Source organism: Neodiprion virginianus, chromosome 6 (assembly GCF_021901495.1).
Source record: "Neodiprion virginianus isolate iyNeoVirg1 chromosome 6, iyNeoVirg1.1, whole genome shotgun sequence".
In the NCBI taxonomy this organism is placed as follows: Eukaryota; Metazoa; Arthropoda; class Insecta; order Hymenoptera; family Diprionidae; genus Neodiprion; species Neodiprion virginianus.
The window spans coordinates 2,924,890-2,952,094 of NC_060882.1; the positions used below are offsets into that span (position 1 = coordinate 2,924,890).

The 27,205-nt window shown below is 40.0% G+C and overlaps 4 protein-coding genes across 4 annotated transcripts in view; 2 read left to right on the plus strand and 2 right to left on the minus strand.

Moving 5' to 3' along the window:
- Positions 1 to 739: 739 nt before the first annotated feature.
- Positions 740 to 5,058, minus strand: LOC124308287 (uncharacterized). Its single transcript, XM_046770903.1, has 6 exons — positions 4,836 to 5,058; positions 4,557 to 4,667; positions 4,219 to 4,319; positions 2,963 to 4,003; positions 2,470 to 2,595; positions 740 to 2,382 (listed from the first exon to the last, which is right to left on the minus strand). The coding sequence occupies exons 2-6, from the start codon at positions 4,653 to 4,655 to the stop codon at positions 2,103 to 2,105; spliced, it is 1,647 nt and encodes a 548-aa protein (XP_046626859.1). The 5' UTR covers positions 4,656 to 4,667; positions 4,836 to 5,058; the 3' UTR covers positions 740 to 2,102.
- A 576-nt stretch (positions 5,059 to 5,634) lies between these two features.
- Positions 5,635 to 14,139, plus strand: LOC124308283 (neurotactin). The gene is made up of 6 exons (XM_046770890.1): positions 5,635 to 6,191; positions 7,890 to 8,122; positions 10,615 to 10,839; positions 11,543 to 11,768; positions 11,865 to 12,360; positions 12,472 to 14,139. Exons 2-6 carry the CDS (start codon positions 7,898 to 7,900, stop codon positions 13,532 to 13,534), a joined length of 2,235 nt encoding a protein of 744 aa, XP_046626846.1. The 5' UTR covers positions 5,635 to 6,191; positions 7,890 to 7,897; the 3' UTR covers positions 13,535 to 14,139.
- Positions 14,140 to 16,847: 2,708 nt separating this feature from the next.
- On the minus strand, positions 16,848 to 24,575 carry LOC124308293 (60S ribosomal protein L27a). Its single transcript, XM_046770916.1, has 7 exons — positions 24,570 to 24,575; positions 18,493 to 18,502; positions 18,174 to 18,237; positions 17,890 to 17,987; positions 17,543 to 17,695; positions 17,154 to 17,290; positions 16,848 to 16,928 (listed from the first exon to the last, which is right to left on the minus strand). The coding sequence occupies exons 2-6, from the start codon at positions 18,493 to 18,495 to the stop codon at positions 17,162 to 17,164; spliced, it is 447 nt and encodes a 148-aa protein (XP_046626872.1). The 5' UTR covers positions 18,496 to 18,502; positions 24,570 to 24,575; the 3' UTR covers positions 16,848 to 16,928; positions 17,154 to 17,161.
- The window catches only part of LOC124308288 (ets DNA-binding protein pokkuri), a 97,126-nt gene continuing 89,075 nt past the window's right edge, over positions 19,155 to 27,205 (plus strand). Inside the window, exon 1 of the mRNA XM_046770905.1 lies at positions 19,155 to 19,295. The gene's annotated coding sequence lies outside the window, so the exon portion shown is untranslated. The remainder of the gene's footprint in view (positions 19,296 to 27,205) is intronic.

A 27,205-nucleotide genomic window follows, 5' to 3' on the forward strand; every position in this document is an offset into this window, starting at 1 on the left:
ATCTTGGACTTTTAACCAATCGTATTCGAGATCCTTTCCCTGCCGGCAAAATTTCGTGACCAGTAGTCAACGGGTAAATGGATGTGGTTCCGATAAGCAGTGTTAACGATCCAGTAGCTTTTTTTTTAATGGGAATCTGTTATCATGCAATCCCGTAAGACACACGAAATCCCACTAGGGTAACAGTCTTTAACAGTCTGCAGTTAATTGCAGTATTTGCAATCAACGGGTCGGCGCAGAACAGGACGAAAATGTATGCGACCAAGGAGCACGCCTTATTTTCTTACAATATTTCCCAGTACTACTTCGTTTCCATTATTCCAACTTGAAATTCACCATTCCTAAGAGCGCGTACACCAAGAAGTCAAAGGGCGGTAGCAGAAGCTGGCTCGTTTACGCAAGGGTGCTGAATAGAGTTGGATTCGGATTAGAATTAGGCTTGCGTTTGCGAACCGAATGTTCATACAACTGCTCTCAATTTGAATGAAGAGGTGTAAATTACAATATATTATTTAAATAAAATTTGTGAAGAGTATTTTCTATTGCATCAAAATCTAGCCCGTCTTCGAGTCGACTGTAACCGGATGTAAATGCGCTCGTCGACACGCTAATATACCCCTATAACATGCTTTCCTAAATTCCAATGTCACAGGAAGAGCAATGTGGACTGTAAACACAATGATAGTGTCAAAGATAACATTACCACGTGGCAAAGAATATTAATGTGTTTACCATACGCTATTATTGCACCTTTATTTTTGAACATACACGCGTACCGATAAAAATGTCATACAATACATACTCTTAAAGTTAACAATAATGTTTTCATACAATATGAATAGTAAATCGACGTTACATTTTCGTAACGGTTCGATAAAATCTGGATAAAATCAGTACTTTTGTCACGATAACGAGTTACAAATTTTTAAATACAGGTTACAAGAATTTTTAAATACGACAAATTGCTGATATTTAATCACTTTTGAAAGTTAAGCTGTACTCTCTTGAAAATATTCTGTTAAAAGTAGACAAAAGCATATAAACGCATACAAATGTATAGCGTTTCGATCTGCTTCAGATTATGTCCACATAGTTTTGTAAATTTTTTCTATACGCTTCCACCTGACACTGGTGTAATTTTTTTTAATAGGATCGAAGATACAGTTGATTTTAAAGAAACGCTACTCACAAAAGTATTAGCTGCATAAATATGCTTATTAGGTACTTGATGTACAACTCTTATCTTGTCTTATATTTAACCATTCATCCATGTAAAAGAAATCCACTATACTACATGATAGTGTCGAGTTACAAGCCTACAGTATATTTAATATTAATTGATGCAGGTTTGCGCCAATGATGTCACGTTGAGAACGTGTCGCAGGAACCATCTTGACCATTATTCCTAATTACGAAAAGTTATGAGATTAAGAGGTCAGCCTCAACAATGTCAATGTTGATAGTCACATTCAATTGTTGCCTGCGGGAGTTTGTGCCGGTTTCAATTAAGAATACAGTTACCACACCCGAAAGTGAAGTTAGGATGGCACCATAACTTTACAAAAAAAAAAAGAAAGCAAATCGAATGGGATACGTACTGAAAAAAAAAAAACTATAAAAATTCCTTATTTTACAAGACCCTAAGACCCTCAACCTGTTGTCAATAGTCAAAGATCTTTACACACCACAGTATAATACTTTGAACATTAACCAGCTTTTAGAGTATACTACAATAATTCATTTACATGCATACCTGTAGATCGTATTTGTTATTATCATTTATAGAATCTCCAATAGAGCATCAGTTCATTTATTTAGTGCCAACACATATGTCTATGTATCTGTCCTGACCATTCAAAAATTAGACAAAATAGTCAATCATATGATCCTGATGTAACATTTCATAGCCAAATTTGTTCAATCCTTTATACTATTTTGCCTTTGTGGGATATGTCCAATTGAAATTAGATGTATTTGGAGGAAAATTAGATTTATTTGCTATGCGTTGGATCCGTTGCTGTATTCAGGAGACTTTGAATTAATAGTAAGGTGTCAAATAATTAAGTCTATCCATCGTATTGTATTCTCTAATTTCTAAAGAATCAGCCGTGAGATTCTTTTTTAACAGTCTGTACTGGCGATTGATCCTCATCGCTTTCAGGATAGTCACTCGAATTAATCCTAATGTTGGCCTTAATGTCAGTCTTAAAGTTTAATTGTTGGAGAGTAACTTCATCATGGAACATTTGATTGGTGAATTGAAAGTTACTTCCACTTCCAGTCTTAGTGTTTGGATTGAAATTGCTGCCGTGAATCTCATTGAAATGTTTGTAGAGGGCCAAGGTTGTATTGAATTCCAATTCACACCCGAGAACCTTGCACCTGCCGAGTCAACACGAAATCAATGGGGGGATTCTAATCGAAATACTGTAAAAGTCTCGTGTAAAGTGCATCATTTAAGAACCTTACCGAAATATTTCAAGGCTCTTGGAAGTCGGAACCACGGGGGGCTTAGCATTAGCGTGATTATCCTGGTAATGTTTCCATAGAGCAGTGACATTGGTCACTTCAGCACCACATCCAGGCATTTTGCACCTAAAGTATCGTAATACAATCAATACGTATATAATTATTTTTAGCATTCAAAACTGAAGTATAGAACATGCAGGTGATTGTATAACATACACCAAGCATTGACAAGACAATTACCTACAGAGACCTTGCATGAAACTAGCGTCAGCATCTATAATAGGCATACCTTGATCAACTGAAAGTTGATGAACCCTGTGATAGGATGGGTGTATCTTTCTTATCGAACGGTCAGAGCAGGTAAAGTTCATTAGCCAATCATGGATAAATGCTTTCCTATCAGTTGAGGTACTATTTACTGCAAGGCATTGCCATTTGTCTACATGCATGGTCTCTATAGATACATTAGTAATGCTCATTGCCAGAAACTTACAAGAAGAAGCTAACGGTGGAGGCTCTTCCAGACCGGGGTTTTAGTGGCTTGGTAGGTTTCACGTTGGTGGTACTAATGGCTAACTTGTGACTGTCTTGATGGTGTCGATAATGTGAAATATATTTGTACATCTTTCCGCAACCAGATATCTCACATTTATAAGATTCCTGTTTATTTCGTGACATTCTTTGCTTCTTTGGCATATACTCTTCGTCCTCTGAACAATTACTATTTGTTTCGGTAATACTTTCTTCTATTGTTTGTGAGTCGCACTCAAACCCACTTCGAAAAACTTTCTCCAAATTACCCAAGTCTATTCTGTGGCATTGAGAATATGGCTGCACCGAAGATATATCACTCTTTGAGTTTTTTGTGATTGTTACTTCTTTGCTGACGAATACAACATTTTTATCCAAAGAATTTCCCGCATCTGAAACATCGTCTGCATTTGAGGTGAGGGTATCGTATTTGGTCAAGAAATTTTCCTTAGCTATAGAGAGTTCTTCGGTCTTGAAAAACTTGGAATCATCCTGGAAACTTGATTCAGTTCTACACGAAAATTCCCCTAATTTTAATGGAAAATCTAATTTTTTGACAGGAGACTTGTATTCGTTTAAACTTGAAGTATATTTGAGATTTTCATCGCACTCCAACGACCCACTCTCTTCACGATTTTCTGCAGCATTTGTTGATACACTAATATTTTCCAGAGTGAATTCAAAGGTTGGTTGACCATCAACATTTTGTAGGTCACCCTTCACACTTTTGTTGCAAGCCTCTTCTTCATTCTTGGAAACTTCATCATCTACCATACCTTCCGGTCCCTCGAGACATATAATTTCGGGTTCGATTGGTAATGTTGGCAGTTGCCTATGACAGGAATCAATATGCTCTTCCAAATTGTTGCTGGTCGCATGAAGGGAATTGCAGCTGGTATAAGGGCAAGCAAAGACATGTGTTTCATTGTTGTGCCATTCCTGGTAATGACGCCACATACTTCCAGGATCGGATAATTCCTCTCCACATCCTGGTTCACGACAACTAAATGAGCAGATTGAAAACAGTTATCAGCCTCTTTTAACAACCATCCAACAAGTGATTTCACTCTTGAATGAAACTTCACTTAAAAAAAAAAAAATAAATAAATAAATGATAACCGTACGATGCATGATTAGTTTTCACAAATTTCTATTACCATCCCATGAAATTGTGACAATTGAGAGTGAGCAGATGCTAGATCAAGGTGTTACACTCACATGAATTTTATCTTCAAAGCTTCTAAAGCCTCGTGAGTTCGATATTCATCCCGATTGGTAAATACTTTTCCGCAACCATTTTGCTTGCACGTGTAAACATCCTGTAAATATTGATTTCAACGAGATAGGTCAAAATTTAAACACAATTTATTTATCACATTAATCTTAAAAAGAAAGCTATTAATGAATTCCTGTAGAAGAGAAGATGATGCTACAACGAGCATGCTACCCGTTTCAAAAGGGAGGTGAAAGCATTGTATTTTTCTATTCAAATATCAGCAGCCAAGCAAATTGTTTTTATTTAGAGGTCAATGAACCCTGGTGTGAACTTTGCATACCTTTTTCGGTGCTATATTTTCTATTGTTTGATTTCTTGAGACAAACCGGATAACACTGACTTCTGTTGGTCTGTCACAGGTCTCCGTACCTTGCCCCATCGTATTCAACGCCTTGATAAAGAATCATAATACATAGGTAGATAACAAACATAACATAACCTAGTATGATACAAGAGACATGGACGGAATGTCGATAGAATATACGTTGTGAAATAACGCGAGCTTAGGACTTTCGGGTATTCGCAATCATTATAATTGCAATATCAGACCAGCACTTACCGATCGGTTTTAAAATTCTTTACTCCGAGCAATTATTTCTTGAATTCCCTTTAACATGATTGTCAATAAAAACAATTTACTCGCGCCGTCGGCAGCACCCACGTACAAATTAGGAAGAAGTTAGAAGACCTGTCTTCGATGTTGTACAAGACTGGGATACGATTTGGTTCCAACATGCTGCTGCCGAAACCACTACCCACAGCGCTCATGTCGAGTAGAAGATCCCTATTCAAGGGCAGAGTGTCCTCTCTGATGCGGTCTTTGTGAACCTGGGCGAGTTTTCTATCTTAATTCTTACTCTAGCGAGGAAGACAGCTATGGTCTCGTAAATTGTACAATTCTAATATTGGCCACATGAATCACGATATCTAAGGGGTGCCGGTTTTTTTGAACAAGTGGCATCCCAAAGTATTGCCATACATAACCTTATTTCGAGGCTTTTCATGTACGAGTAGGCATTAAGTCCGTGGTAGGCATAGTGAAAACACTTTTTTTCAATTATCTATCTTCGTCTCAAATTGTCTATCCGTTCTAGTAACAGGCCATATCCTATTGAAGGATGATAGTCAAAAGAACAATGGGTACGAAGGTAAATACACTTACATCAACTTTATTATAACAACAAGATGTATTTGAACTTGGCGCCGAATTGATCAACGACTGCACACAGGCAGCTGCGTTACCAGTTTCTCCCACTCTTCTACCAGTCAAACGAAAGCTACGATCACCAAACCTAACGCCATCTAGCTCTAGCCAAAGTCCGCTATTCAATAGTCTGACACGCAGTTCCCCCATAAGGCTGGCTCTCTTTGTGCATTCATGCGCGCGCTCGCGTGTATATGTGTGCGTTGTGATTTGACCGTGTGTCGAATGTATCCTGGCGCAGCTGCATTTGAATCGATTCACGTACGCAGTGTGTTTCGTTTTGTGCTGTATTATCCTTGCTGTTGTACGTGCAAAGTATTCAACCGTCAAGTGATCAGCGCTAACGATTTAAATCACGGACAGTTTCACTCAGTGCGTAACAATAATTATACCATTGTGTCGATTCCTGCTTTCTTAATTCCTTTTATACCGCATTCTTCCAATTTAGGATAGTGTACTGTGTTTATCGTCACGACGCTATATCAGACGCGCCGAGTGCATCACCCTCGATGAGAGCGTCCTGCGAGAAACTTGACAAGTAAATAAATAGTGACTGACCACGATTTTCGTGGTAACCATCTAATTTATTTTTTTTCGACAATCGCGATATTTCAGTTAGTGTGATATTTAGGGCACTTTGACCAGTGCCTGAATTTCAGACAGCGCGTCACCGATCCGTCAACTCCCTATTTTCAACTGGACGTTACAAAGGTGAGAACTTGTAATTATTTATCCGGTGCTCAACTGCACTCTTATTTTTCCACCGCTTACCGCTTTGTTTGCCCAGATATTTATTGTTTGTAATTCATTTCCTGTAGATTATGAATTTGCTTCGTCATATTTCGTATGCATACTTCCAATAGTTATAATAGTTCGCAGAAGAAAACAGTCCAATTGTAATTTATACTTTTGTCCGTATGAGTAAGGATCGTGACTGGAGGATGAGAAATTCAGGGATAATTATTGCAAATTTAGCGGTTATTCGAATACTTGTGCGTGAAACAAATACGATAATAAACCGTGCTATCTTGGGCAGCAAAAATTATTCAGCCAACTTCTAGGACTCTGTTACCAATACAGTATCTCAGACTGTTTATTGAATAATACGCATAGGTCATACACATATTTCTTGACGCCAAAAGCGGGGGTATTTCCTTGTTTAAAGTGTGCGAAAACGGGGATACGAATCTGACCGAGCAACGTTTTAAATCGTATCTTGAACAAACGTATTGCGTCCCTGACTCAGTCATTGCAAATAATGTTTATTGCGAATAATGATGAATAAAATCACGTCGCAACAAAACATGGATGACTGAAATGACCGACTTGTTGAACATTCACCGCTTCTACGATTTCGGTATTTACTTCACTTCCGACAGTGAGTTTGGAAAATGCGCGCAGTCATTCGCGACGACGAGGGAGCTGTGCTTCCGTAAATGAATTAAGGAAAGAAAAAAAAAAACCAAACTCAACAATTTAACAAAAAAAAAAAACAGAGTTCCTCACTTTGTCAGAATTTTTCTTTCCCATTTTGGTAGGTATTAAAAACAAAAAAATTTTGTAAAAAAAATTCTAGAAACGTAATATCGTGTTGCGAATGTAAGCGTCCTGTGCTGCTAGGACCCATGGTGTAAGGGACCCTGTCTTTGGACGTGTATAACACGCCTGAACGGATCGATCTCTGCGAGCTGCTCATGGAATCATTGTGTGCGTGGGCATAATACGCGTGAATGTGTTGTGCGTGCACGTGTAACGTCTATCGTTCACAAAGGGTGCACCGCACATCTGGAAAGGACGCGTGCAGGGGATAGCTGGAGTACGAAGTCGGCGATGAAAAGCTTCCGCGCCTCAATCGCCTTGCCTGTGCATAGAGCAATGGTGCATGTATAGTATACTGTGTGAATACCTGTATACCAGCGGAAAATTCCTGCGTTTCAGAAAACTACAACGGTTGATTTTGAGCCTCAGGGACTTGTAGATATACATGGAACATCTTTCGTCGCTGACGGTGATTCGTAGGAACTTTTGTATAACAGTATGTGCTATTAAACTTGCACATTTTCTGGTAATTTAAACCGTTATTGTCACGATAACAACTATTTAATATAAGTTTTTAATAACTGTAAGAAATAAGGTTTTTCTCAATGTAGCCTGTGCGAAATCCGGGAAACGTGCGAGATAATTATTTCAGAATATCTCGTGCTCTTTGGAGAGGAAATTGAGTATTCTTATCTATAAAATTCTGAAATAGCAGCCGGATTATTTTGACCGTATAACTTTGTCGCGCTATAATTTTCGACTGAACAGTACCGAAATTTGACGCGAGTCCAGGTTGGCTGAGCGTTTATACGGAATGTCCCATATCGAACATATAGTACGTAATTCGATTTCGTTGATGTGTCGCCGCAGAATCAAAGATGAGCCAACCCGGGGACGTCAAGACGACGGAAAAGAGCACGGACAAAAAAGAGATCGCTCACGAAGAGGAGGAAAGAGAGAAGATGCTGAACGCGGAGAACACGAGGCAAGACACCCCCGAGACGCAAGAGAACGCCGAGGAGCAACGGCCGAGGAAGAAGATACCAATCGGGGGAATAAAAATGCCAGGATTTTGCCGGACCAAGAGCAAGGAGCCCTGTAAGGTATCGTAAACTGTCGTTTCTACATATTAGGGGCGTACATTGAAGTGTCTCACATCCGCCTTCTGCCTGGTACAACCGAGTACACTTGGAATGACCAAAAATAATCGATTGAAAGATAAAAAAATTTTAACGTTCAAAAACTGTACGAAATAAGAATGTTGAAAAAAAATACCTAGTATATAGTTCGTTCCAAGAAATCTAAAAGAAAGGTTCAAAAGCAATAAAAAGAGGCGAGGATTGGCCGTCGTACGAGTTGGTAGGTATATGGAAATCCCCATAAATAGGATCGACTCTGCTTGTGAATACAAATACGCGGCCAAGTCAAAAAACGCCCGAATGCATGCGTCAAATTCGATCGAGCGTGGTATAATATTGCATCCCCCCTAACTCCCCCGCAAAGAGAATAATTCCAACAACCGTTGACCGACGTGTTTCCTGTATCGCGCCAGGTGCACGAGGGCACTCTACTTTTTTTTCGGGCGTGGGTATTATAGTGTACGTTTCGCCTCGCAAGATGTTATACAGAGTGAGGACGAACAGGTTTAGTTAGATATAGGAATTTCAAGGTGGTTGTAAAAATATATCTAAATGAAAATTCAAATTTTTGAGCGATCAATGTCCAGGTATTATTTCAAAGACAGACTATGCAGTCCAATTGCCTGTCAGATATTACCAGCTGCTCTTCGGTTTCATTTTAGGACACCCTGTATATACCCAGAAACGAAAGGGCTTGTAGTCAGGTATACACCTACAATGAACTAGTCGGTTCGTTTTACCCTGGTCAGTGTCAACCGTATAACGCCATGTGCACTGCAGGTATACTGGCTGCTGCCATGTGCTGCATGGTTTCGTTACGGCCCGTGCAGCATCGGCTTGCAGCCGCCAGAAACCTAGAGCTGCATCAGCAATACATTAATAAATTCATAAAATACGAATAGGAATTTTTATATTTTTTATTTTCTTAACAAACTTTGGAGCATTTTTGTATTCAGTCCTATTATTAGTCAAAAGTGTTGCGTGTAAAGAGTGGCATATATGCGAATGGACAAAATAATAGTAATGTAACGAAATTTTTTAGCGATTTGAAATATATTGGTTGGAATACTTAGAAATATATGCGCAAAATGAACCAGTCCTCATCATTCTCTACACGTCATATTTACAGACGAGACTTTTTCAACAAATTTTGTCATCGTTCTGCAAGAGAATGTTTACCTTTCTTCAGTATTTTCGATTGTCTAGTAGTAGTAAAATGCGGCTATACCGAATAAGAACAACTTTTGCATAGCAAGTAGTGGAAATAGGCGAAAAATCTGTATCCGGCATTGAGGGACCAGTAATGCAAGCGTAAATGATAAAGTGGGTGTCAGTTCGAAAGTAAATTAAATTTTGTAACACATTTTCCGAATGAATACCTATCAGCAAACATTTCAGATTAAAAACAAAACAGCAGAACCGCATCATTTATTCAAAATAAGTTTATAGGCGCATATGAAACTTAGAAAGTACATAAATTTCTACTGGTTCAACCATCAATATTGACTGTCGACGATGCATGCACGCATACTGCCGCTAGTGGCACATTAAATTCTCTGCATTGCACGTACGGAACCACTCCAAGGAATCGGTTGTATAGTTTTGAGTTCAGCAAATAATAGCAGTGTCTGTTACTGGGTGCCATCCGGCGTTACAGAACTCTCCCATATGTAACCGGCATCGTTAGATCCCTAATTTCAAGAGTCTCGGAGAGGTTCCAGACCCTAGCTAAACTTAGACTTTTTTTTATCTTCACTTATCTTTGAATACGTGTACCAGATCCAGAACCCCGAAGAACAGAACGGCAAAGAGGACAATCGCACTCTGCGAGTGCGCCAGACGCAGTGCACTGCATCCTTCGAGGAGTTTCGTTGGATTTTTTTTCTCCGGGCTTCGCACCTGTACTTCGCATTTTTGCATACATTGGAGATATCACTTCGCCTTTGTCTACTAAGAAGGCTTACTGCAGCGTAAAATGTAATTCTTACGTGTAATCACATAGTTACGTGATCTGACAGGTAGACACGCGCGACGATGTGGAATGCGTTCGCTTCACTTGAATTCAAACAGTGATAATATTATTAGCATTATAATTAGTTAATAATTTATAGTTTCAGTTATATTACCACGAGTAAAAGTATCCAAATCCAAGGCCTTGTCGTTCTCCGTCTTGGAGTTGTATATGACCCTTCTGGAACATCTTTCACGGACGATTACACTCTCGATTTCATTTACAACGTAGCGCTGGTACCGGATTCTACCCTCTTCCATATCTATACATTGTAGGTGTAGGATAATTATAGGATAAAGTGATGCAGTATAAATTATTTCCGTCTCCAATAACGGGATCCGCAAAGTCGTAGAACGGCATAAAGACCTTTGGTAAACGCGCAAACTTTTGTTGGTCAGATTGGAAATGGACAGCAGAAAATAAAAATAAAATATTCCTGTCATAGGACGACGAGAGCAAACCCACGGAATCGGTGAACCTGGAAATTCCGAAAAAGAGTACAGACTCGCAGCCGCCAACCTCTGAGAAACCCACGACTCCGGCCAAAGAGGCTAAGGATGCCAAGGATGCCAAGGATGTTAAAGAGGGAAAGGAGAAGGAGGGACGTCGTGGTATACTCGACGCCATACGGCTTCCGCTGGTGTCTGTGTTTCCGCGGAAGAAAAACAATGTGAATACATATTATTCGTATTGATTTGAAACTTTTACCGATTACATTTCCATTCACTAACTGTAAATTCAGGATTTATGCGTTTACAGCCACAATCGGATTAGCGCCGTATCTCGCAATAATGTTACTGGTCTATCCTGTTCATAAATTCGTAGGACTTAACGTCGGGTAATAACCACCTCGTTCAACCACCCGTTATTGAACTATCGCGTTAAAAATTCACCGTACGTTCTAGCAACTACAATATATTGTAATTGTAAACTACACCGATAGTTCGATGGGGCGTCCTTTCACCGCTTCAGGTCAGTGTCTACTCGGTTGAGGCCTTAAAGAACACGCTATGCTTGGAGTACCTAATCCACCCTCATAGTTTGAAGGGCGTTGCTACGCTGTAATATCACGTATACATGCGTTACGTGGGAGTGTTTCATTATTATTATTGTTGTTATTTTTATTTGTACCACACTATGACCCCACCTGCCGGTGACGTGAACTCAAACCCAGTTAGTCAGTCTCCAGTTTCCAGGGCTTCGCGACCGTTTGCAACCGTTTCTGATACCATCAGCAACACAACTTGACACAACACAACCGTACCTAAATATTATATTATTAGCGCAACTGTATACTCTTTCTGATGTACAGACTTGTAGAAGTGTTATTTCATGTACTTTTACGTAATAATATGGGTTTTCACGATCTATAGGAAGGGTGCGACGCAGAACGTGGAAGCACCGGAGTTGCTGGCTTGGCAAGTGTCGAGACACTCGACGAGGGGGTTGCTGTTGGTGAAAAAACAGCCACGAGCAACGACGACGGCATGGAGACGGTACGCCTTGACAAAGATGGTACCGAGCCAGCGGCACCATCGCCGAAACAACACGTTATTCTAGCTTTCTTATCGATGGCGAGAAGGAACTTGTTTGTGACAGGTTCGTTGGAATTAAGGCAGTAACGTTTGATGCGTTGTATTTAATTTGTACGTCTGGTTAAACAACCAACCAATTCCATGAAACTTCTACCAACAGTTGGCACGCTGCTTATTCTTCTCTTGATGATAATAATCTTGGGTATCGCCTGCGCTGGTCCACGTTATGAGCCCACTGCTCTACTGCGTGATTCGCGATTCATTTCGGCTGTTACGTCCTGCGGTCCCGTCGAAGGTGTCCTGGAAGACGGTGCATACGCTTTCCGGGGAATACCGTATGCCATACCACCCGTTGACACTCGTAGATGGTTGCCAGCAGAAAACCTTGAGCGAATCGAAAATTGTTGGACGGGTACTTACGCGGCCCATAACGCCTCGGAGAAGTGCTGGCAGTATGATGCCTCAGGTCGCGCCGACGGCGTCGAGGATTGCCTATATTTGGACGTGTTCACTCCGGACGTGCGCTATCATTCTCCGTTACCTGTCGTCGTGATGATCGGTGCTGAAACTCTCAGTGGCACTTCACCGGGTGTGATGCAAGCCTCGGCTAAACTTGCCAGAGACCGGGACATAGTTTTCGTTCGACCCAACTTCAGGTGGGTTACAAATTTTGGTCGATCGTTTCTTATTATTAGTCTACCCCAGAATATTTTTGATTAAAACCGTTTTATACCGGATACACGTTTAACGTCATGAAATTGTTTCAGACTGGGAATTTTCGGATTCCTCGCGGCCGAGCCGTTGACGCGATCAACCCACCCACCGACATCTGGAAATTACGGTCTCTCTGATGTGGTTGCGGCTTTGAACTGGGTAAAACTGAACATCGAGCATTTCGGGGGTAACAAGTCATCGGTGACGTTGTGGGGTCACCGGGCTGGGGGAACCCTAGTGACGACGCTCGTCGGTTCACCGCGGACCAAGGGTCTCTTTGCTCGCGCCTGGGTGTCAAGCGGTAGTGCGATATTCCCAGGCAAGCCGCTATCCGAAGCTGAACAAGTAAATGACCAATTTATCAAGTCGGTGAGATGTACGGACGCAGCCTGCCTCAGACAGAAGAGCGCCGAGGAGCTTATGAATGCTGTACCCACGACCTGGTACCTTACCGACACGAAACTTCCTGAGCCACGAGAAACCACGATGGAGCGTAGGCATGAGTGGCTCGTCCTGGACAACGTGATCCTGCGTGAGCACGTTGGCCAGGCATGGGCGGGAACGACTCTCCCAGTTAGTCTTGTTATGGGTACAACCGCTCAGGCTGGCACCCCGGCGCAGTTCCTGGCTCCTAACGCAACCCTGAACGCGAGTGAAGCGGAGAAGATGGTTCGTGAGTCGCTCCTAGGTACTATGGGTCTCGCTGATGAAGCGCTACGTCGGTATAATCCGACTCTTGAGGGCATTGCAACGATGATCTCAGACATACGAGTGGTTTGTCCTCTTCTGACGGTCGCTCTGCAACAGTCGACCATCCCATTTTACGTTGTTACTCAGCCTCGCGGTGTTGCGGGACTTGCCGACGTCGATAGCGACGCGGCCGCGATTCTGGGTACCTACGCAGCTAGAACATCCGAAGAGAAGAGACACGTCACGGCGATGCAGCAGTTTTTCAATCACTATGTATGGCACGGGGAGGTCGCCCAGGCCACTTCCAATCTCAAATCAAGCAAAACTTTCGTTGTCGGTCAAGATGTCCTCCCAGTACAGAGTTATCAAAATTGTGATTTTTGGATAAGCAAAGACATTGTCCCGAGATACGCGAGGGCCGATTAAATAGGTCTATAATCCACAGATACTCACTGAAATCTTTTGGATAAATTTACCCGTAACATAGATACGTTAGTTTACATTTCCTTGCTATTGATGAATGCAAGGCTGATTGATTCCACTTATTATTAAGTAAGGGTTACCCTGCAAATGTACCTATAAGAAGTAAGAGCCGTAGAAGCTTGCCAATTTTGTTGACATTTGTTGTAACAACGATATAACATACCTATACATACCATAATCCAACAAAAAAAATTGGAACAAATTAAATATGCAAGTATACCGTGATGAAATACATATTTTTACTATTCTGAAACATAATTAAGAACAGGAAGATCGCGTCTGATTTTACAGATGCGGAAAATGTATTTTATTACGGCCTCCTCCCATATATAACTTTTTTCGATTTATTTTAAAAAAAACTTAGTCTCAAAGTGAATAACTTCTACAATTTTTAATATTTTTGGTTCATAATGGGTGTGTACGTCAGTGTACCACATTCTGAAAATTAAAGTGTCAGATTATTGATACCCAATTTTTCATCAAAGTAGAAAGTCAACGAGCCCCAAGTTTCTTTTTTTTTTTGGGTTATTTGGTTGGGCAAATAATATTTATAGTTCCGAGTAAATTTGGCAAGCTTCTATGGCCATTACTTTTTACAGGTACATTTGAAGAGTAAGCCCCTTTCATAAAGTGTTTCTGTACCAGTGGACAGTGTGACACTTGTTAGCAATAGTTCATGAACAAAATTACCTGTGTGGGTAAACCAATCGACTTTGCGAATGAACAAGGTGAGTTAAATCACTTGGTATATAATCCTACTTCCGCTTTATTTATATGGTAATTAATTTAATAACCTCGTGCAGTATAAAATCATCTACCTAAGCAGGGGTAATTTGACATATCCAAGGAGCGCAATGGGGCGTTCTGCTAACTACATGCATAAAATTGCTAAATACTCAAACTTTTATTTCTCTTTTCTATTATCATTATCGTTATTTATTGAAAAAAACGCGTTTTCTTAATTTCCTTTTCACTTGGTGTAAGTAAACCCTGTCAGTGAGGGACGATATTGTCATAAAATTGGCGCGTGTACTATAACTCACGAGTCATACAGTGTCGCGGTAAGACCATGAGTAATAAGTGTCAATGTGTAAATGTCAATGAAATTGTAATATATTATGTCATTAGGGTGAAGACAGCGTAACTTAGGGCGACAGTATAAATGACAATGACATTGGTTATTATATTATTGTGAGGATTAAGGGTAGTAGGCAGGTACCAGAGTGGGACAACCGTGGATCGTTGTTGATTGTCCATTTCAAATAAATGTACCAATTGCTTTACCGACACACATGCAGCCGGCTTTATATTCAAAGGACGGTTCGGTAAGTGCGTTGCAGCTATAGTTTGATTTACATAAATTTGGTGCGACCAAACATCAAGTATGAACGAGCATTCAGAGATAATGCCCTCCAGAGTTTGTATGTTAGGTTCGGTCAGGTCAGAATGGTAGTACATATCTGTGTGAAGAATTGTACAAGCGCTCGAAAGTAGGATGACTGAGAGAATAGTCTGATGATGAGGTTTGAACCGAGGTTGGTCTATTACCATTTCCGATGAAGATAATTATATATTACCGTACGGTATAAACTTATGGTCAACTTGTTCAAATATTAAGTATCTGCTAGTGTACAGATGGTCTATTTAGTTTTGGGTTCTTGGATAATTTGAAAATTTCCTTTGAAAAATACCATGCTGAAACTATTAAACTTGACTTTTGATGAACTTAAAATACGCAGCAATCCCCATCTTCTCAGTATGACTTCACTTTTTGTGATGTCAGGTGCGACTTTAGTAAATAGACAAACTGTACTTGGTGCACAGTTTTTGAAAAGTAGCTTTTTTACTTAAATTGTTGATCCGAATTTTTTATATACGCATGGGAAGGCATTTGTATTTTCAGCGGTATATCGTAGTCTACTTCAAACTTCAAGTGGCTAGAAATAAATAACCTTACAATATAAAATACTCAACCATGGATGAGAAGTACCCGTAAGTTGCATAGTCTTATTTTAAGGTGTATCAATTTTGACATACAAGTTTTACATGACTGATATGGTGACGTGAGGTTTAATGGTCATCTCTCTTAAATTTTTCTCAACCTTGTATATTAATAGTCTTTGTGCCAGACAATTTTTCCAACAATGGGCAATTCATTAAATTGTTGCCAATATAAAATATGTGCATAGTTTTTCTCGTTCAAAAACGCATTACTCTGTCATTAATCACGCCAAATGATGAAATTTTTTTTGCCCATTTTCAATAAATTCAATCACAAACGAAGAAACAAAGTAGATGATACTAAAAACAGACGATTGTTTGAAGATATTTAAAACATGGCTCCAGGTGCTCAAAAATTTTCAATACTGGTGACATGTATTTCAAAGTAAACGAAATAATGTTCATGAGGTGACTGACGAATGACAAGTAGCATGAGGTCTCTTCAAATTGACTCAATAATTGCCAAATTTTGTAGTTTTTCTACATGTGTGGGCCAATTAAGATATACATGTGTGTATATATATAAGCACTAAATTAGTAGTAGTATATACACACACATACATACGCAGAGACACACACACCCGTTTTAGTATATATATATATATGAAACAGAGTTTCTATGAAACTTGAAGACTTGCTAATTTTTAACGCGTTTTGAGTCCATTTTATAAGTTTTTTTTTTACTATATATAAGTACGTATTGGTTTTACACAAAAGTATACATCATCATCGTTCCATCTGTAGCAATCTTGCATTGCACTGCAATGTGAAGTACTCTAGATGTATTTTTCAATAAATTAGGTCCATGAACAATAACTTGAAATAAATGAAATGTGATATACTGATATTTCAAATGCAACTTTATACATGTAACATAATGTTCAAACTATCCAAACACATTTCTTTTCGAAAATGCTTTTGATCACGCAAGTTGGAAATTGTTCCATCGTAAATGAATAGCTCTGAAGCTGATATTATTGACTGATATTGCGTTTATCAAATTAACATATAACGATGGTATAACATGTATTGTATACATGTCGCACGCCAAGTTTATAACGATAGATTTAAATTATTACATAGGTATATATTTCAGTACTGTATCTGATGTACCAATAATAAACAGTGAGACTTAAAAAGCCAAATTGTAAATTGAATTCGTTAATAAATTCGATAGTAATGTGGGCGAAAAAATCTGTTCAAAAGATTAATTGTTAAATTACGTTTAGTTCGAGGAATGAAAAGTGCAACAAAATTCAAGATTTTTCTTTTATTATGAATAGTACACAGATGGTGATCGTATGTGCAAGGTTTGAGTATCCCTTGAGCTGTTAATCTGTAAAATGAACACAAAGAGTACGACTAATTAGTTTGAGTTACGTGTCCCCTGGTAAAAGCACTTTATTTGCGCAATCAGAAAGGAACGATCAGCATTTGAAGAGTTGTAAGCACTTCTCAGTCCGCCCGTTCACATAATCATCATTTAATGTGAGAAGTTTTCATGTCGAGAATATCTGACAATTTGCTTACAATTTGTTAAAATGTTTGAAAAAACAGTTACCTAAATAATTACGCGCTGAGAACACATGCACCGCCGACAGCTTTGATCTTGTCTTCGGCTTGTTTGCTGAAGAATTTAGCCTTGACAATGACAGGCTGCTTGGGCAGGCGTCCTTTACCCAAAAGTTTGTAATACCCCTGAAAAACACAAGAGTAACGTAGAGAATGGGCAATTAAAACTACAGTAATTGAATAGAGGCTGTGCATCATTTTCAAAAAAAATAATTGTTCAGTAATGAACATTCCACATGGAAAGTGTTGTACGCACTTTTAAGTCCGCCCGTTCACATAATCATCATGACTTGTTTGTTAAACTGAGGTAAAAGTTGAAAGATACATTTTTGGCTCAAGGTAATAAGAAAAGATGCTCAAGTCAAGTAATAAACTTACAGCTTTGACAAGATCGATGACCGGAGCTTTTCCATCACTCGAATTCTTATACTTCAATCTTGTTTGTTCGGAAACAAGGGTCCACAATTTGTCCAAATTCAGGGTCGGACACCACTTGGTGTTTCGTCGTAAATGGTAGTTCCTCATACCAAGCTGAAAAAACAGGCATTGTTTGGTTCAAAAAGTTGGAACGTGTTCACTCAAAAATTCAAATCTTGTACAAGAACATCAGAACTGCGAGTGCATTCACAACGTATCAGTTCGCCGGTGAAAGGTACTTAGATTCATCATAGTTGGCATATGCTGGTAATGACTGATATGACTGTGCCAGTGAAGTTTATGCTTACCTTTCCAAAGTATCCTGGATGGTACTTGTCGAAGTTGATACGATGGTGATGCATACCACCAGCGTTACCACGACCACCAGGATGTTTCCTATGCTTACCTGTGAGCAAAATATATATTATATGAGATATATTGTATTAAAATTCAATTTGTACACCCACCAAAAATTATAGTCAGAATGACCGTATGATGAGTGATTCTCAACGTGTTTACGATCAGATGGTAGGGTTGAATTGAAGATAAAACTGATCCAGTTACTGGATTAGCGACGCGGTAATGAACTTACCGATACGGCCATGGCCATGGCTTACGTGTCCACGAAGCTTCCTTGTCTTCTTCTTGTGAGTGGACTGTGAACAGAAGAAATAAATAATGTTGTTACTTCCACACTGATTATACTTGTATTGTTGGACTCGGGTGAAATATCCACGTGATACATTGTCTGATTATAAGCAGAAAAGCCGACGCGTTACACATATAACCGCAAGAAATTGTTTGCGATAAAACGAAATACGCTTTGCAGGTATTCTCGAGCAATTACACGAACGGATGTACAGCGATAACGATGGATTAACTACAAATTCTTGCTTCGACGTGACACTCACCATCTTGAATCTGGCGTGAAGAAGGTGAACCGCGAAGAACAGCAAATTCAGGCGGTTGCGTGTTCCCAAACGCCACACGACGGAAATATGTGCCGCGTCTAGCGTCAGTCAGTTGAACTATGGAATGCTATGGAATCGCGCGTTGAGTGGATAGCGAAGAATATTCTCGTTAGTATATTTTAATCTACGAAATGCATTCGAGTATAACAGTATTTGTTTTGCTGATCACGTTATACTTTCCTTTTCAAGGTAATGAACCATTTTTTTCACAGTTAGACCGATAAATATAGAGTTTATCGTAGAACAAAATATTTACTTCAATAGTTCTGGTAGAAAATTGATATTAATTCAAAAAACATTCAATTGTTTTTTCATCAACAATGAAAATAATCGAATCCAATCAGACTGTTTAGCTGTAAGTGTCATGTTGTGAAATGTAACGTAAATTTACTTCTCTCATCGTCGAACGAATTATCAACGAACAAACAATTTCTATTAAAATGTAATGAATTTGGTTGACATGAGCGGCGAAATATAGTTCGAAAAACCTATTTCGTGCTAGAGGGCGCTACCAAATGAGGGACACATCTTTTTTGTTTAGGCTTCAAACAGCTAACTTCCGACCGTACCGACTGCCGAGCCGGGGAAACAAAATGGCCGCGATATCACTCGTGAGAATGTGCGGATAGTGTTTGCAAGTTTTTTCGTGTGTTGTAAAGAACAATACATAAATGTGGTGTGGTTACTGCAACGCTGACGCTGCTCAAGGGTTAAAGTGCTCAAGAGGATGTAATTCTTCACGAGTAAGTAACACACAAGCCCAATTCGGAAGTCGAAATTTGTAGATACCGACTGCCTCTGTCATTCATCAACGTTTTATTGCGTGATTCGGTCATACTTGTTAAATGAATGCTTCGATTGTTTTCGTTTTGTTGTATGGATTTAAGTCTACTACAATATTACAATACTCGCAATGTCGTGGTCTATTTGTATCAAACTGTCCGTGGATCGCTTATTATCGCCTACCACCTCCGATGGTATATCTCTGAGCAATGTTAACCTGTCGCCACTTCGGATGGTTCATATTCTCGGCGGAGCTGTAAAAATCACCAGCGTGCGGTCATTCGTAGATGGCGCAAGGCTGTAGAGCTAGATTAAAAAATTTCTTTACGATTGTTTTCCTCAGTCGTCGTTTTACCTACGTGTAGCGATTGGCGCGGTGCAAGATGAGCTAACTTCACATTCCTGTAGCGGCGGGTTCGAACAGGTTCGGAATAATTGCGTCATACGTTAACAAATTGCAAAACGGTTGTGAATTTGTAGGACATTTGGGTAGAATTTGAAACTAACGTTCCGAAAGAAAATGTTTTTTCGGTCGAGTAGCAATCATGATTGATTTCTATTTACTTTGATTAAATTTTGCATAGTTGATTAAATTTTGCATAGTTTCGAGTAGGCTCGAAAGAACATAACGATAGGTAAAACACAATCAATAACTGAAGTTGATATTAATTTTACACAACGAGTTCTCTATTCGTGGATTCGCCGACCTCGTAATAAGACTTTTTAAATTCTATCGGCAATCAGTTTCAAAGTACGAATGATACTTATGTCGGGAAAGTTGATAACTTTGTCAGTAATAGCTTATTAAAACTTATGTACCCATCGATATTATTTACTTGGCATTTTTGTATTTTGGGTGGGTGTTTCAATGTCACTGGCAGATGTTCAGTTTTCATAAAAATACGGCGTTGCTTTTACTACATAATTCAACTTTATTATCCGATGGTGAAAAAAGTTTTGTCCACGTGATTCTCTTTTTACAAACGAAGAAAATTATACCCTGTAGGACCCTTAACGATCCGGTGTTCTCGAGATATGGAATTTACAAGGTTGGGGCGTTTTGTCACCCCTCCATTACCGGAATAGGTAGAAAAAAAAAAAATAAAAAAAAAAAATAATAATAAAGTTACCGTTTGAGGGTTAAAAACGGCACGTTATGCGAAGGTATTTGGGAGCGGAGGCCAGATATTCTTTGTTAGTTCTGAAGACTCTTGAGTCGACTCTAAATGTTTATGGTATAGAGGAACGTACGCTTGAATAAGACACGCAACCACTGTTACTGCCTACGGATTACCGCTTACGGTTTCAGCATTCCCTCAATATGTGGCCCGCGTCGGTTTCCTCTTCGATTCTCTTGTGGAAAGAAGAAAGAGGAGAGTATAGCGGAAGCCAGAATTTTTCAAAACCTCTCGATTAAACTTTGAACTTTCTCGTCCAGTAATTACCGGATCGATTTCAGCGATGATAATTCAACCCTGGCTATAATATTTTTGTCTTCACGCACCGGTGCGTTGGTACATGCATCCTTACTGCACTAGGTACACACATGCGTGCGTAAAATGCGTTCGGTCACGTCCCTGACCCTTCCTCAGATTCCTATATGCAACTTATACTTAGATCTGTGCGATGGCCGACACGTCGCTCGCCTTGTTCTTCCGAGTGCGAAGAGGGAGCACCGCTGCTCGTCGTCGAAGAGTCCAACGACCTTGTACCCTTGTCCAAGTCTTTCTAAACGTCGTCAGGGTGGGGCGCGGCTCTTTGTCATTCCTCGTAAAGTCGTACGCCCGGTGGGGAGCAGTTTGAGATCTGCTCACGTGAGAAGCCTGCGTCGTTCGTCAACCCGGGGCTGCAGGTTGCGGGGGAGGGCAGAGAAGAGAAGACAGGGTGGTCAGACACGTGGCAAACACGGAGAACTTGGAAACGTCAGGGGATTTTCAATTTGGATATGGAAAAAACTGGAATTAACTGGGTTTTTTTTTCATCACGGGAATTAGAAATGAGTTTTTAAGGTATAACAAGTTTACCCTTTCTCGTCGAGAAAACAAATTGGCTTGGATTGATTTTTTTGTTGAATTCGATTTTAACCGTATATAGTGTTAATAAGCTGAACGATTTAGGTTTGTTAGTAAATTACTAAAACTGGGAAAATGCGTTAGGGAAAACTAGGTTTTGGGTCCTGGAAAACCTGGAAATCTGATGGAATATTTTTCCAAAAATTTTTGGTCAACTTGTAAAAGTTCAATCTAGTGATTTGCAGTTGTTTGATCGGCCGCAGATTTCTCAGAGTCGCAATTAATCGTTATCCTCGTGCATTGAAACCGGGGTACCGACTGGTCGGTATCTACGGCAACTAAAAAAAAAAAAAAATTCCAATGATCCTTAGTTTCAAAATGGCAATTGGCTTTAGTAATCGAGAAATTCAAAATTTGTGATTTTGATAAACAAAAGCATCAACAATTGGGTATTAACGTGTGAATAACTGGTACACTTGCCTCAAAGAACGAAATTTCATCGGGCTCGCTTAACGGCGGTTTCTGTACAACGCGTGGGCTTCGTCCGTCCCGTTCTCGGGTCAAGCACTTCCGCGACGAAGAGCGTCGTCGCTTGGTTGTGGGAATCGACGGTGAACGCTGAGCACGGAGTTCCTTGACGATGATCGCTCTCGGTAGGTGCAGCGTACTTATTACGGCGTGCCGCACGTTGCATTCCTGCGAAGGCCAGCAATGGCCAGCATAACGCCTGGGTGGGTGCGTTGCTCGCGTACACACGTAGTACATACGACGTATAAAAAAAAATGTCAAGTAATACGCGACGACGCGTAACGCACGCGTGGTGCATGAGACGTATCGTTGCAGCATTGCTACGAATTGGTTATTCCTACGTCGCGCCTCCCTCCTCCCCCTGCCTGTCCATCAACCACTCCCAAAATACAACGCCCTTCTTCGGTATTATCACATCTTCGCTACGTAACGCATACACGTATTCACATATGCATGTACATACATACCTGTGCCAGCGCCCGATTCTGATTCCCACTAGAGCGGAAGCGCATACCTAGACGTTCCTTCGTAAGGCAATAACGGACCCGCGGGCTTATGAATTCGTAAAACAGTTCGTTCGATCCTCGTTCATCGCCTAAACGAGTATGGGTATGTAACTTACGCACAAAAGGGCTAATAGCCGTGAATATTACTGGGCATCTACCCTCCCCCCAGTGATCTGCAACGGTCAAGAAACCGCACAGTATGTGAACACGGTGTAGTTCAATAGGTGTAATTATCGATATTCCTGGGCGAGAACGAAAAAGTGGATAAAAAATCAGTTACCGCCTGAGGCGGGGATATAACTCGAGATTTGAGCTACGCAATAATTTTTTCAGTTGATTTAATTCAAATTAAATCATGTAATTCAACTTAATTTTTTTTCTTATTGGAAATTGATTTTTTTAATTCTTTTTTTTTCAATTAATTCATTTCAACTTTTTTTTTTTCATCTAATTCTTGATAATTCACCAATAATTTAAGCGAGTTAAAAGAAATCTCAGATCATTTCATTGGGTTTCCCATTAGTTCAAATTAATTTTCTTTAATTCGACTTAATTTTTTTGATCTCACGTTTAATTTTTTTTCCTCAGCAAACAAATAATTCTGGTACAAATCCAAGCTAATTTAAATCAAATTGACTTAATTTTCCGCAATTCATTTATTTCTTACTTAATTATCATTATTTCAGTTAATGTGTAATATCCCGCACAATTCTCGTTAATATAGTTATTTTGCATTGATTGAGATAATTTTCGTTAATTCAGCTGAATTATAATTAACTCACAAACCTATCGACACATCAATTCAGCGAGTTATTTCCCCCTCGTTACCGGTATCACGTAGGGCACCCTCTGCACCAGTATGCCCGGCTCATATTTCACAAGCCATTGAGCTGAGGCCTCAAGTATGTAGGTATTTTTTTTAAGGAAAAAAAAAAAATAAATAAAAATAAATAAAAAAAATTTACCAATCCATAAGAAAATCAAAATCAAGTTGACGATTGGCTTTCGTTAACAGTTCAACTTGCCACAAACGTGTTACTGCCCAATTCTATCCCCATTCCAGTGCTAAGGATTTTGTGTTCATCCCTTTTCCGTATTTCGCTTTGCTTCCGAGGTATCGAGCTTGTGGTGATTAAAAAAATAAAATCACCCTCTGCATTATAATGCGTCGGTGCGGACCTAAACCCGTATCGTAACGACGCTTCGCCGGCAGGTAGGCAACCGAAGCTACATTCGTGGTACCTGAATTGCGTGTAAAACGTAACTTCGATTGTCTATCTGCCGGCGAAGCGTCGTTCGCATCGTTAACCCTAAAGTATAGATAGATACGTACCCTACCTACCTACCTACCTATACGATCAATAACCGACAACGAACGAAAGGCGAGAATCTAACATCAGATATGCGAGAAAGGACGGGATCGCCTCTTACCCTCTTCGAACCGCGGTATTTCACTTATATTACATGTATATGCACGTACGAAACAGCTCCGAGGTAGCCGTAGTGCATGTGGAGACTCGCGGTGCGCGAGAGTACGTAACAGGAAATAATGTGGCATGAATATTAACGAGTCGCCTCGGGCGCGACCCGGTCGCTCAGAGTTGCGCGAGTGCAACGTAGTGCCTGTCTTAGCTTCGTAATATGCATATTTTGCCTATAGTCGCATAAGGCGAACGGGAGATAAAGCGATTCCTGCGACCAGATTCGCATGTCGCGAAGTGTGCGTCAGATACGAGGTTGAAGTTGGTAACGTTATCCTAACTTCTTTCTTTAGAGAAAATCGCTATGATTTTTTTACTTAATTTCAATTCCTCAGCACGAATCGTTGCGGTAACGTTACTAACTTCAAGATGATCGACGGATGTTGATCTACATAGAGGACGGTTGGTTATATAACGTAGCCGAAAACACGTCCAGGACGATCGAATCTGATCGTGTACATTCTATACTCGGGTGATATTGCGATTTCCTTTCGGGCAACTTGTCCTACGGCTGGTTTATATTGGTCATGATAACCTGACCTTGGAAGTAGAGAATCTAACTGCAGAATTTCGAATAACAATCGACAACGTTGTAGTTGACAAAGATGCCACACCCTGGGTGGGACGGTCGAGCTTGGTAGATGTCGGTGTCCCTTCAATCGCAAGTCCAAGCACGACGTACTTCGACCGGTGCTCGCGTATAATACTTGGAAGAGCAAGACGACGACCCAGCCCATTTTTCTTTATTCGCGTATCCACATCCGTGTCCGCATATTGCGTACGATATGTTGGATTCGAGGCGTTTGGAGGTAATTTCAATGAGATCTCTCACGATTAGGTATATAATAGATTTTTATTGTATTGTAATAACAAATTTTTTACCGAAAAAGAAGGAAAGAGCGGTTGAATTAAAATCATGAGCATGTAATACGTAGTAACTTAAGTCTGGAACGACTCACATACGTCTAACTGTACTGGCTAACTCTGTGTCATGGCTTACGCATTGAATATAGTTCAAGTTTCAACACAATATCTCCTGTCTTCACCTTGGAATATGGGTGTAAGTAGACATCATCGACTCATTGGAACGTTATTATTCCGAGATGTTACGTATATTTCACGCAATATGTGTACGTCTTACGCGAAGGGTTCCAATAGGCGATAATTCTTTTATTTCAGCCCTTCCATCTTACCTACAGTTAGTCGTACGTAAGAATACTCTCATCTACATACCTTAGAGATATCTGAGGCTCTTCGTGGATACGAGACGCGTAGCACAAATATGTAGCTTTTGGAAGTATAAATTTTCCAAGGACGTTTCGCGTGGCCAAAGGTTAATTATGCTGTTCTTCCGATTACAAAAACAAATACACCACCGTTCCAAATAATCTGGAATATACCTTTCTTGAAAATATAATTAATGCCGAGGTTGAAGTTGATAACTTTATCGTTTAACGAAACATTGAGGAAAAAATCACAATTTTCTTAATTTTGCAATGATTTTGAACGAACCAAGATTTGGAAATATGAGTATAAGTTTTTTTTTTTTGTTTAGTTACGATTTACTAAATTTCAGACTATTCGAATACGGCGAAATAACGGTTTTCCCTCAGCATGAATCGTTGCGATAATATTACTAACTTCAATATGACGAATCCGTAGACTGTACACTGTAAAAAATGGCGGTATTAAAATCGACCAATAGTGGGCGGTGTGAACTACTGTAAAACAATTTTTGCGGTCAATTCCGAACTTCTGACCGTCAAATAGTGTTAGATTGACACCAAAACGTCTCCTAACGAAGTCCACGCGACAATCTTTTCTTCTTTCCTAAAGTGCAGCCGAATATTAGGCACCAGAGATGCATCGGGCAGGGAAATGTGCAGATATTACGTTCGTTCTTCTTCCTGGTTATGAAAGTGGCCGCGGCAGTCGAAGGAAGGGAATCAGCCCGCATGACATCGCGTTGCATCGTGCCGTCTCTTGGAGTCTCGATGATGGTAGAGGTGGGCCGCGATCTTGCAAACAATGGGGCTTGAAGTACGCACCGCACGCACCGTGTTGCTTCTCGATGATAAGCCGGTCACGCCGTCACGTACCCGAAGCCTACAACTGCCTTACAACACATTAAACTCCCATTGAATACTAATTTTCGAAACGAATCGCCTTCGCCCAGAAGCGCACCCGGACGAATATCGTTGCATGCGTCGCCGCAGATTTTTCACTCTAGGATCGAGGTACACCGACCCGCGACGTCTGCCGTCGAACTACGGCTAACTCGCATCGCGTTTAGAATTTTAAAATTACCCGCTCGAGCTGACCTCTTTCTTCGTAATAGGTACTTGTAATAGAACTTGTACTCGGTCTTGTACCTTATTGGATCACGTACGCATACGATTAATTACACTCGCTGTACACTTTCAGCAATATAAACAGAGCTATGGACATACATAGTATATATGTATGTATGTACGTGTAATCTGTGATCCGTTAAGAAGAATCTGCGAAATCATTTGTTTCGAAACGTGAGAATTTTTTTCACTGTGTAATAAATTAAAAAACAAATAAAAAAAAAAAAAGAATAGAATTTCCAAAAAGATAAATAACATTCAAACTTGATTTGAAGATCAAAGATTGACGAGTTTTATTTACGTTTTTGTTAATTCATTACGTACCGTAAAATTGGAAAACTCAATCATCGTGTTCATACGTCAATGCTGCTGCCCCCCCATCTCAAAAAAAAAAAAAAAAATTATAACAAACCCGCTTTGTTTGGACAATATTTCTACGACCCAAGCGAGATATTATAGAGGAACAAAGTTGCTTGCAGTTGCATCAAATGTGTCGGGGGCCTCGAGCGACGTTACCGCATGATATGCGCAATTGTATTGTCGCAATCTGCCGAGAGAAGCTCGCGGTTCCGTAGCAGCCTCGCTTTCTCTCACGACTCGGCCTCGAATCTAACGATTAAGTTGGTGCTCGGGTGAAAAATTAAAGATGAAATTTTCACGCGAGGAATCATTCGAGAAATTCGCTAAAAATAAGGTAAACGACAAAGAAAGTCCGTTCATTTTGTATGTGAGAAGTAAAAGTGATTGCAAAAAAAAAAAAAAACTGTCTAATCGTATAGCCAATGATGATGCAGGGTAAAGTCGTTGAACTCAACCGGTCGATGATGGGTCAGATCAATCATCTTCATAAATTTGCTGGTGTGTGTAGCTAATTTTTTACCACCCGAAGGTTAAAGGATGCGCAGCAGCATAAAATGAATTACTTTTTTCTAACGTACATTTTTTCGTACTTCTCTAACGCGAGACATCCTGCGCAGAGTAATCTTCTCCAG